The 12,150-nt window shown below is 45.9% G+C and overlaps 1 protein-coding gene across 1 annotated transcript in view; it reads right to left on the bottom strand.

Moving 5' to 3' along the window:
• The window catches only part of ANO2 (anoctamin 2), a 334,451-nt gene that overhangs the window by 74,843 nt on the left and 247,458 nt on the right, over positions 1 to 12,150 (bottom strand). Inside the window, exon 15 of the mRNA XM_013964246.2 lies at positions 3,322 to 3,396. Within this exon, the coding sequence (XP_013819700.2) occupies positions 3,322 to 3,396 (75 nt within the window). The remainder of the gene's footprint in view (positions 1 to 3,321; positions 3,397 to 12,150) is intronic.

The raw sequence follows: 12,150 nt of genomic DNA, 5'->3' as shown, positions 1-12,150 counted from the left end.
CCCTGATTATCATACAGTGGAGGTGATAAATAGATTCAAGAGATTAGATCTGACAGACAGAGGTCCTGATGAACTATGGATGGAGGTTCATAACACTGCACAGGATACAGTGACCGAAACCATCCCAAAGAAGAGGAAATACAACAGTACTCCAATATCAAATAAAAAGTTAAAAAAAAAAAACTCCAGTGTAATATGAAGCATGTTCTAATCACTACATCTAATTATCAAGAAAACAAAATAGCTCTCACATGAATTGCTTTAAGCATAGCATAATGAATAATTAAAAATTGCAGACTAATGTTTCAGCAATATTCTATCAAACAAGACAAAGGCCCACAAATGGTGACTTTATCTACCCGCTGATTCTACCCACACTTCCCATGGTCATTTTGAAGAACATGCCTCCACTAGATGTCACTTGATTTAGGTGAGATATTACTGAACTTTAAGCTATTGCTTGTAATAACTGAATTAATTGGATGAATGGTATTACATATTCATAAAATATCAGTATTAAGAAACCAGCTAATCCATGTGTGCCCTCCTGATTTCATTATTTCAGCCATACCCACTTTAGCCTGATTCCTTATATTAACCACAGATGCTACACCTTTGGTAGATGCAGTTTAGTTCCATCCAGGACCTGAACTCTGCTCTATGGTTCCAAGATCAACCCAGGACTTTTGGCACCAAATCCGGCACTCCTCTTATCACTTTGGCTGTGTTACTGATTTTGTTTATTAAATTCAATGAGTGTTTTCTGACCACCTATTGCACCCTGTGAGGTGTATTTCATGTTTGTGATCAGGTCCCCCAACTGGACCAAAAGTGGAGAAGGACCGTGTACTTCTCTGTGTGCCTTTTGCAACTACAGAGAGGTGCCTCCTGCATGGAATCTGTTTGGTAAAGATTTGCTGACCCTCAGCTCTGGCAGTTTCCCCCTCCTGCACGTGGTCACCTATCATGGCCTCTGGGTCTCTTGGTGGGCCTTTTTAAATACATTTTTTTTTTTTTTGGCCAGTTCCCTGACCAGGGATCAAACTTGTACTCCCTGCAGCGGACGCTCCGAGTGCTAACCACTGGACCACCAGGGGAGCCTCTTTCATACAATGTTTAAACGTTACTTTCCATTTACAGTTATTACAAACTTTGGCTGTGTTCCCCAAGTTGCACAGTACATTCCTGTGGCTCTTAGTGTTTGAATTCCATAATCTTACATCTGGTTACAGCAAACTGCAGTGGAAGCCAGGCTACGGAGCCCAGAGTCCTAATCTCACACGATGAGAGACACAGAAGGGACAGCTAATCTGGCCCCTACCCTCCGGGACTTGCATTCTGAATGGAAGTTGAGAAGACCAAGGCACCCACACGATAAGGATGCTCCCTTGGAAAAGGGACTGGCTACCCACTCCAGTATTCTCGCCTGGGAAATCCCATGGACAGAGGAGCGTGGCGGGCTACAGTCCACGGGGTCGCACAGAGTAGACATGACTGAGGGACTGAGCAGGCACACTGAGGCCCTGCACACGCCCCAGACTGCCAGCATCACCACCCGTGGATCCAACCAGACCCAGTGTTGTGGCTGCTTTGAAACTCTGCAGAAGAAAGAAGAATGCAAAACGGTCACGACCTTGATCCTTACCACACACCCCTGACCATAGTCCTGGCTGTAAGACCTCTCCCTACTCCCCAGAGAAGGGGGCACAGTTCTCGAGGAGCAAGACTCTTGTGCTCCCTCTTTGCCTGACAAGGAAATAAAGCCACTTTCTTCCTTCTTGGAAGGACAGATGCTGAAGCTGAAGTTCCAATACTTCGGCCACCTGATGTGAAGAACTGACTCACTAGAAAAGACCCTGATGCTGGGAAAGATTGAAGGCAGGAGGAGAAGGGGATGACAGAGGATGAGAGGGTTGGGTGGCATCACCAACTCAATGGACATGAGTCTGAGCAAGCCCCGAGAGATGGTGAAGAACAGGGAAGCCTGGCATGCTGCAGTCCACACGGTCGCAAGGAGTTGGACAAAACTGAGTGACTGAACTGAATGGTCTCCATATTTCTGTTCAGCATCCGTGAACACAGACCAAAGATTTTGGCCTCAAGAAGTGACACCTTTAAAGAGTTTTGAGCAGAGGAGTAATGTTATATGACCTAGATTTGGAAAAGATCAGCAGGCTGGGGCCAGAGTAACAGCAGGGAGCTGAGTTAGGAGGCCACTGTGATAATCCAAGTGATGGAGGAGGTTTCTGATGACTGGTCTCTGATACACAAACATGAGTCAATGGTTATCTTAGGCGTGGGAGGAAAGCTTATGCACCCTTCTCTAAAGGAAGAGAACTGCCTCTGATAATCCTCCCATAGAAAAAGGACACAAAAAGAGGATGCATTCAAAAAGGAAAGGAACATTAGCTAATATTCTGGGTTGGAGAAGAAAGAGAAACTTCATCTTTGTCCAGCCGGGCCTCTTCCATGGGTGAGGAAGATGAACACTGCCCTGGACTTTTCTTGGCTCTCGTCACTCCACGAAAAATACCCCCAACAGATGACAGACTGGCATCGCTAAAAGCCTCCTCACGGTCATGGTCTTGGCATCTTCTGCCAAGGTTTAGTCACTACGCGTGGAGGAGGAAATGTTACTGGATACTCAAGTTCATTGCCAAAGGTGCCCTGGGCTAATGCTGTAACAATACCAGCCACTCTTACAAACATCATCCTGACCCCTTTATTTCAAACTCCACACCTTGCTCTAGGGTAATGCCAAGACCCTCTGGAGACTGGATTTTTTTTTTAATGAAAAAACAATGGGGAAAAGTTAGCATAAAATAAGGATTTTTTTAAAACAAATTGGTAGGGGGCTATATAATTTATTATCCAACTTGGAATACTTTTTAATAATTTTATTGATCTATTTATTTTTGCCTGTGCTGGGTCTTCGTTGCTGTGCAGGCTTTTCTCTAGTCGGGGAGAGCAGGGGCTACTCTTCGTTGCACTGTGTGGCCTTCTCACTGCGGCGGCTTCTCTTGTTGCGGGGCAGGGACTCTGGACACAAGGGCTTCGGCAGTTGCAGCACGTAGGCTCAGGCTCACACTTCCTGGGCTCTGCACCACAGGCTCAACGGTTGTGGTGCACAGGTGTCCCAGCATGTGGGATCTTCCTGGACCAGCAATCGAAGCCCCGTCTCCTGTCCCTCTGAGAGGACCATGGCTTCATCTTCACTACCCCTCATCACCCCCACAGCGTCACAGACTAACACCCCCAGCATTCACACAGCAGGATCCCCATGCACATGGCAGAACCAGGTATTCCCCACCAGGAAATCACCATGAACAAGATGGAGGCGAAGTTCATCAGGTAACCTGGGAAACGATCTTTCCAGGTCAGCTTATCTTCATCATCCTGGGGAGAAACAAGAGAACAGTGACCGTCAGATGCTGTAAAAGTGACAGATACAAAATGTCCCTCAGTTTTCCATAAATGTGTATATCACTCATCACTCTATGTAGAGACGTTTTTGGTCTCTGATGCCTTACCCTCCACATCAACAACAGCTCTCCTAATTCTGTGATTTCTAGATTTTGGAAAATCTGTGGTGAAAAGAGGACAATATTTGATTTCAGCCTCACACTGGGCTAAAGTTTCAGTTCAACCGCTCTATCTGCTGTGTGATCTTTGCTGTGCCTCAACGTTTCTGTTTCTTCATCTGCTAAATGGGTACAGTCACGACCTCCATCCTGGCTCATGCACAGGATGGTTTTATTTGCTTTATTTTAATGAGACACACACCAACGTGGTAAAGTGGGAGACAAATGACCACAGGGCAGCATCCTAGAAGAGATCATCATTTATATCAGACGTCACCACTGACCTTAGATCCCGAGTGTGCAAATCACCCACAATTTTTGTTCTTCAAAGAACCTGTACGTGTTATTTGTTCCCTCCAAAACAACTGTTCTCCCCTGGTCACAAAGGCAGACAACTCAAGGTGCAGGCTTAGCTGATGCCTTGCTATCAGTCTGGCTGAGAACCAGACTCCATCCAGTTCACCCCCTGCTCTCTTGGGACCTCCATATCCTTGACCACATCTGCCTTCCCTGCCCCTTTAGATCCCTCACCTGGTAGGGTGAAGCCCACCAGGTACGAGGGGTAAAAACCTCTGCCAATTAACTGCCACATAATTTTAGCCTGGGCACTGGATTTGATGCTTTTGAACTGTGGTGTTGGAGAAGACTCTTCAAGGGCCCCTTGGACAGCAAGGAGATCAGAGAAGTCAATCCTAAAGGAAGTCAACCCTGAATATTCATTGGAAAGACTGATGCTGAAGCTGAAGCTCCAATACTTTGGCCACCTGATGGGAAGAGCTGACTCATTGGAAAAGACCCTGATGCTAGGAAAGACTGAAGGCAGGAGGAAAAGGGAGCCACAGAGGATGAGATGGTTGGATGGCATCGTCGACTTGACGGACATGAGTTTGAGCAAACTCTGGGAGATGATGATGGACAGGGAAGCCTGGCGTGCTGCAGTCTGTGGAGTCGTGAAGAGTCGGACATGACTGAGCAACTGAACAACAACTGGATTTCTTTGAGCTGCCATTCTTTACAATTAGAATGGATATAGTGCCCCACCGACTACAAGGTTGCCTCAAAGGCCAGCTAAAGCCATGCTGGGGAGGATGCAGTGGAAACGGCAGAGCCCTCCATGCTGGAGAGGTAGGGCCCCTGCATTTCTGCAGCCTGTCTAACTCAGCAAGCCAGCGTTCCAGGCCCCCTTCTGCTTCTCTCTCCCTCCTCGCCAGATTTCAGAACACACCTGATCTGACCCTAGCAACAGTGCCATCTAGGCTTTGAAAGCTTGTACTGTAGGCTTCCCCAGTGGCTCAGCGGTAAAGAATCTGCCTGCAATGCAGGAGGCTAGGATTCGATCCCTGTGTCAGGAAGATCCCCTAGAGGAGGAAATGACAACCCACTCCAGTATTCTTGCCTGGAGAATCCCACAGAGGAGCCTGGCGGGCTACAGTCCATAGGGTCGCAAAGAGTCAGACATGACTGAGGGACTAAACCACCATCACCACAGTAAGCGGAAGGGCCTTCTTGGCCTGAAAATCTTTCTAAAAGCCTCTGTGAGCCCACTGTGTGCAGACTTTGCGGCCATGCACAGTGGGGGGACAGAGGACGATGGACACAGTCACTGTCCCCAGGGGGCTCCCTATTTAATGGGATGGAAGTGATATCCATACACAAAAAGAGCTTTCAGGAATCCCATGCCAGTTCAGGAATGTGGGTTATCCTGGGGGTGAGCCTGGGTGGGATCTGAGGAAAGGAATGGTATATCTTTCTCAAGGCATGTCTGGAGCTGAGCACAGGGCTGAGGTGACTACAACGGGCCGGAAATAAGCATTAACAGCTCGGCGGTCTGTAATGACCTAGAGGGGTGGGAGGGAGGTCCAAGAGGGAGGGGATAAACGTATAAAGTGAAGTGTTAGTCACTCAGTTGTGCCCAACTCTTCGAGACCCCATGGACTATAGCCCACCAGGCTGCTCTGTCCATGGAATTCTCCAGGCAAGAAACATTGGAGTGGGTAGCCATGCCCTTCTCTAGGGTATCTTATAGCTGATTCACTTCAGTCTACAGCAGAAAATAACACAACAGTGTAAAGCAATTATATCCCAATTTTTTTTTTTTTTAAAAAAGAGCTTTACGGCTGGAGTAATTCAGTGACCAACGCTCTCATGTACCAACGACGTCAACAAGGGATGCTCGGTTTCTCATTGGCTCTGATAGGATCAGGTCTCCAGACTCTGAGCCCAGCAGACTTTCCATCACACAGTGAGAACAAGGTCACTGCAGGTCATGACCATCCTGTACAGGTGGGACTATAAAAACCTATTTCTATTAGGACTGAAGCAAGTCCTCTAAATGAGGCCAGACATCAAAAGGGACTAGTATTTCTCTCTGCCTTCAGTATTCATTCTTTTTTATTTGTGTTCTTTTTAATATTTATTTATTTATTTGGCTGCATCGGGTCTTCATTGCAGCCCACAGGATCTATGCTATGTCATGTAGGATTTTTCGTGGCAGCACATGGCTCTCTAGTTGTGGCACACAGTCTCAGTAATTGTGGGCACACACGCTTAGCTGTTTTGCAGGTGGGATCTTAGTTCCCTGGCCAGGGATAGAACTAGCATCCCTTGCATTGCAAAGTGAATGCTTAACCACTGGACCACCAGGGAAGTCCCCAGTATTCATTCTTAATTTCACTCACACTGGTGGTATCTTGGCTTCCTAGGTGGCTCTAATGGTAAAGAATCGGCCTGTCAGTGCAGGAGAAGCAAGAGACTCAGGCTCAGTCCCTGGTTCAGGAAGATCCCCTGGAGAAAAAAAATGGCAATGCACTCCAGTATTCTTGCCTGGAGAATCTCACAGACAGAGGAGCCTAGTGGGCTAAAGTCCATGGGGTCACAAAGAGTAGGACACGATTGAGCACAATGGTAGCTTACTTTAAGATTCTGATTAGAAAACTGAAGGGGGGTGGGTAGATGATAACTCTGTAGGGATTATGAAAAGAAGTCTAGGGTTATGTGGGGCTCATCTGAAGGCCTCTCTCATTATGATTATGGTCTGGATGATTCTCTGACTCTTTTCCTGCCTTCTGGCCTGGGGATGAGAGGTTCTGCCTTGAGAATCAGCAAGCCAGGTGTGCTCAGAAATGCCAGCGATGAGCAGGGAAAGGGAAGCTCCAGTTACAGGTTCTGTGTCTCCAGTTCCTCCCCAGTGGGGCTCCCTGAGTGGGGAGCAGGGCAAGGAGAGGTAGAAAGAGCTGTGCGTGGTCCATGAAATCAGGGGAAGGGGCAAGGAAGCAGTCAGTGAGGATGAGACCGGGCTCAGAATGGTCCTCGGGGGCAAGATGGACAGTTTGGGAAGAAATGGGAGAAAAGGACGTGCAAACAGAGAAGTAGGAAGCACAGCCCCAGATGAAAAAGGCTCTGAAATAAGCATAACCATAGAGGATGACTAGCAAACCCAAGGGCAGGGCCAGGGGGCAGAGCAGGTTTTGGCCAAGGTTCCTGCCAAGTGTTATCCACCTTCTTAAGGCCAGGGATGAGGTGCGTTCAGACCAGCCTCTATGCATGCTAAGTCACTAAAGTCACGTCCGACTCTCTGTGATCCCATGCGCTATAGCCAGCCAGGCTCCTCTGTCCATGGGATTCTCCAGGCACCAACACTGGAGTGGGTTTTCATGCTCTCTTCCAGGGGATCTTCCCGACCCAGGGACTGAACCCCCATCTCTTGCATCTCCTGAGTAGACAGGTGGATTCTTCACCAATAGCACCACCTGGGTGGACGCTAATTAGAATCTCCACTCACTGGCACAGAAAAGATGTGACGATTCATGGCAAAACACCATCCAGTTAACTACACTCCATGTAAAAGTCACACAACCAGCTCATGGGATCATAGAAGAACTTGGAACTTGAACTTCTGAGCTCAACTCTTGGCTCTGATATGAGTCAAGTGGCCTTGGGAAATTCCCAGAACTTCTGTTTCCTCCTGTGTAAAGTAATTATATTCCTTATCTGTAAAATGCATAAATGGTAGCATCTATTGTGCCAAATTATTATACTATGTATTTATATTAATAAGCCACCCCATGGAGGGGCCAAGCCAGTGCACCTGCACACACAGGTAAGCGAGAGCTCTCAGAGTCTCCCTCTTTTTAACACAGAGATGACACACACATCCCACTGAAGTGGCAGAGGTCATGCACAGATCACACAGCTGAACGCCTGGGAAAGTGCTCCATCAGCTCTAAGTGTTACTCCCTCAGTTATGTCCGACTCTTTGCAACCCCATGGACTGTAGCCTGCCAGGCTCCTCTGTCCGTGGATTTTCCAGGCAAGAATATTGGGAGTGGGCAGCCATTCCCTTTTCCAGGGGACCTTCCCCACCCAGGGATTGAACTCAAGTCTGCTGCATTGTAGGTGGATTCTTTACCATTCGAGCCACCAGGGAAGCCCCAACAAAAAGCCACACGAGGCCTCACACCAAAAGTACAGTCAAGTTCATGTCATGACTGTATCAGAAGCGGGTGGACAGGAAGGGCTCAGCTAATTCACCACTGTTAAGCCAGGAGCCTAGCCATTGTCTATGCTTGGGTCCTTGTCCCTAAACTACGGCTTTTGCTTGCAAGTCTCCAAACAGGAAGTAGCATGGTGACGTCCACTTCAAACCACAGCAGTGTCCTTTTGGCGGGCTGAGCAGCAGGAAATGCAGTCACTGCAAACGCAGTATATGAGACTCCTATTCAAGCAAATCCTGGGATGGCAACCTTGAAAAGTGGTCAATCATCCCTGAGTTTGTATTTATTTAAATTAATGCATGATTAACATATAATAAAATTCACCTTATTAGCATGAAGTTTTGTGAATTTTGATAAATACGTATGTATCACGTGTAACCATGACCACAATCAAAAGCAGAACCATCATCCCCTCAGTACTGCCCCATCCACTGTGGTCCATCACCTCCCTCAGTCTCCAGCTCCTGGCAAGACCTATTCTCTGTCCCTTCGGTGTTGCCTTTTCCAAAACGTCATAAAAGTAAATTCCCATAGCATGGCTCCTTTCCAGTCTGACTTGTCTCACTTAATGCACTGCATTTGGGATTCACTTCCGCTATATTCTCAGAACTCCGTTTTCTTATTGCTGAGTAATATTTCACTGTATGGACCTGCCACGTCTAACTGAACCATCACTGAGATATGTCTGGATTGTTTCCAGTTGTTGGTAATTATGAGTAAAGCTGTTGGAAGTATCTGCACACTGGCTTTGGTGTCAGCATAGGCTTTAGGTAAATACCAAGTAGTGGAATTGCTGAGTCATGGGTTGCGTGTATCTTTGGTTTATAAGCAACTGCCAGACTGTTTCACAAAATGGCTATGCTATTTTTGCATTTTCACCAGGAACATATGAGAATTCCTTCCTCTACTTTCTTTTCTTTAAATAAACTTTTTTAAAAATTTAGAATAGCTTTAGATTTATGAAAAGCTTCAAAGATGGCACAATGTGTGTGTGTATATATATATATATATATGTATGTATATATATACACACACAATCCTGCACCCAGTTTCCTTATTATGTTAGTATGGGTACATTTTTCGCAAGCAATGAACCAATATTGTACCTTATTATGCTATTATTTTTTAATTTTTTTGGCCACGTTGAGCGGCATGCAGGATCATAGTTTCCAGACCAGGGACCAAACCCATGACCCCTGCTGTGGAAGCTCAAAACCTTGACCTCTGGACTACCAGGCAAGTCCCTGTACCTTATTATTAACTAAAGCTCACATTTTATGCGGATTTTCTTAGTCTTCACCTAATATTCCTTTTCTGCTCCAGAGTCCCATCCAAGAGTCCACGTTATTTTTAGCCACCATGTCTTCTTAGGCTCCTCTAAACTATGACAATGTCTGACTTTTCTTGTTGCTGATGACCTTGTCAGTTTTGAGGAGTAAGCAGTCAAGGATTTTGTACAGTGTTGCTCGGTACAGGCTTCTCTCAAGTTTTTCTCATGATTAGGCTGAAGCTGTGGGCATGGAGGAGGAAGACCACAGAGGTAAAGCCAGACTTGCAAAGTCATGGTCGCTGTGTGGCGGTCTGCTGCCCGTCTGACCCACTACAGCGTTCTGAGTCCCAGAGAAACCATCACGTCTGAGAAGTGTGCTCCGCAAACTGATGAGATGCATGAAAACTAGAATGCCTGCAGCTGGCATTGGTCAACAGAAAGGGCCCAATTCTCCACGACAACACTCGAATGCACATCACACAACAAATGCTTGCTTCAAAAGTTGAACGAACTGGGCTTCAGAGTGTTGCCTCATCTGCCATATTCACCTGACCTCTCGCCAACCGACTACCATTTCTTCAAGCATCTCGACAACTTTGTGCAGGGAAAACGCTTCTACAACCAGCAGGAGGCAGAAAATGCTTTCCAAGAGTTCATCTAATCCTGAAGCATGGATTTTTACACTACAGGAATAAACAAACTTATTTCTCATTGACAAAAATGTATTGATTGAAATGGTTCCTACTTTGATTAATAAAGATGTGCTTGAGCCTAGTTATAATGACTGAAAATTCACAGTCTGAAACTGCAATTACTTTTGCACCAATCTGACATCATGTTCACTTCATCACAGCAAAGGGACAGGCTATAATATGACCTGTCACTCATGATGCTTGTCAGGTTTCCTGGCTGTCCAGTAACTCTTTCCCTTCCTTTCATACTTTACTCTTTGGAAGGAAGTCACTACGTGCAGCCCACATTTGAGGGGTAGACAATTATAGTCTGCCTCCTTGAGGGGACAGTATCTGTAGATTCCTTGAAGTTTCTAATTCAGATGTTTATAATGTTTTAAATTTACTTCAAGTATGAATTGAGAAAAGACACACTCAGTTATGCCAATGTTAAACCAATACAGACTGCTCTGAATTCAGTAAAGGAGAATAAAGATGATATTTGCCTACTGCTCAGGAAGCATCATGCCTGGAACAGAACTGGATTTTGGCTTCAAAAGAAGCCAGCTGTGGTCCTCTTTCTTTGAAGAATTCTAAAGGGGCAGGAAATCAAGCCTGAATATTCACTGGAAGGACTGATGCTGAAGCTGATGTTCCAGTACTTTGGCCTCCTGATGCAAAGAACCAACTTGCCGGGAGCCAGTGTGAGGAACTCCGCCATGGCAAAGGTCATGAGGAAGGAGGCTTCGGCATATGCAAAGCGGGATCAAGCCTCAGGAAACCCCCTGTTCCAGAGCATCTACCCTCAAAACCAGAGTCCGCCTACTTTACTGCTTTATGCTCTCACCTACACCTCTGACTTTATGGGGGGCTGTCCCCTACCTCTCTCGGAGAAGGAGTTAACCTACAGCTCCAGTTAATAAAATTCCTGGGCATGACAAGGGTGTCTCAGGTCAAACCTCTCTGCTGGCAGACTAGCTTGTGTGACAGGATTATCCACCCTCTTGCTACTATGTACATGATTGTTTACAACCTCTCAACCATAAACAGCACAGAGAGTTTGGAGTAGTTTGAAAGTCTTAGTTAGCACTGGGTTTTTCTAAAGATAAAAATCATGTTGGTGAAGGGTTTTCCATTTATTGGGCCAATGTTTGCTGCTAAATCCCCTGCCCTTATACATGTTAATGAATATATAACTAGCATATAGGAGAAATAAGTATTAACCTTTAAGATTAATCATGTTAAACCTTAAGCTAAGTAAATTCCTTTCTTAATTGTAACCCACTACACCCTCACCCTATAGGAATGCAACTTTATCTTGTACCTTCAGAGGGTGGTGCCTGGTTTAAGAAAAATCACCCCTGGAAAATAAGTTTCTGGTTGACTGACCATTATCAGAAAAGAAAGGATCATAAAATGTCAGCAGACCTCATGGCCAGAAGATGATGTAAAACCCCTAAGACCTTTTTGTATACATTTATATGAAGCACCTGATTTTGATAAAGGTCAGGACTGCTGACCCCCGTGTGACTTTAAAATTTCCATTTGTCTCTATGTGTAACAAAAGGTATATAAGCAAACCTGAAAATAAAGAAAATGGATCAGTTTCTGGAAAGACTGATTCCCCCGTGTCGTTCCTTCTTGTTCTCTGTTTTTCTGGCTGAATTCCCATCTGGAGTGTGGGTGCTCGCCAAGCCTGCTAATTTTGCCCTGGCTTTTAAGATCCACATGAGAGAGAGCCCAAAGAGGGGCACCCTCCACTATTCAAGTGGGCGCCGGTGGCCTACGTAGGTGGTGCAAGCTTCTTGTCTCGAAGCTTTACTGGTATCCCACATAAACCAAGTTATTCAACATCTTTTTCTCCACTAATTTTCCAACTACATTATTCCTTTCTAATCTCTCTTTATACTTCTAATTAAATAGCTTTTTCCTAGGACGCCAACTCCGTCCCTGCTTCGAATTACCCTGGATCCACTGGGGCTAGACCCCAGCACCAACTCATTGGAAAAGACACTGATTCTGGGAAACATTGAAGGCAGGAGGAGAAGGGGACAACAGAGGATGGGATGGTTGGATGGCATCACCCACTCAATGGACATGAGTTTGAGCAAACTCTGGGAGACGGTGAAAGACAG

The sequence above is a fragment of the Capra hircus genome, chromosome 5, assembly GCF_001704415.2.
Source record: "Capra hircus breed San Clemente chromosome 5, ASM170441v1, whole genome shotgun sequence".
Taxonomy (NCBI): domain Eukaryota; kingdom Metazoa; phylum Chordata; class Mammalia; order Artiodactyla; family Bovidae; genus Capra; species Capra hircus.
This window is presented reverse-complemented; position numbering and strand designations above follow the sequence as displayed.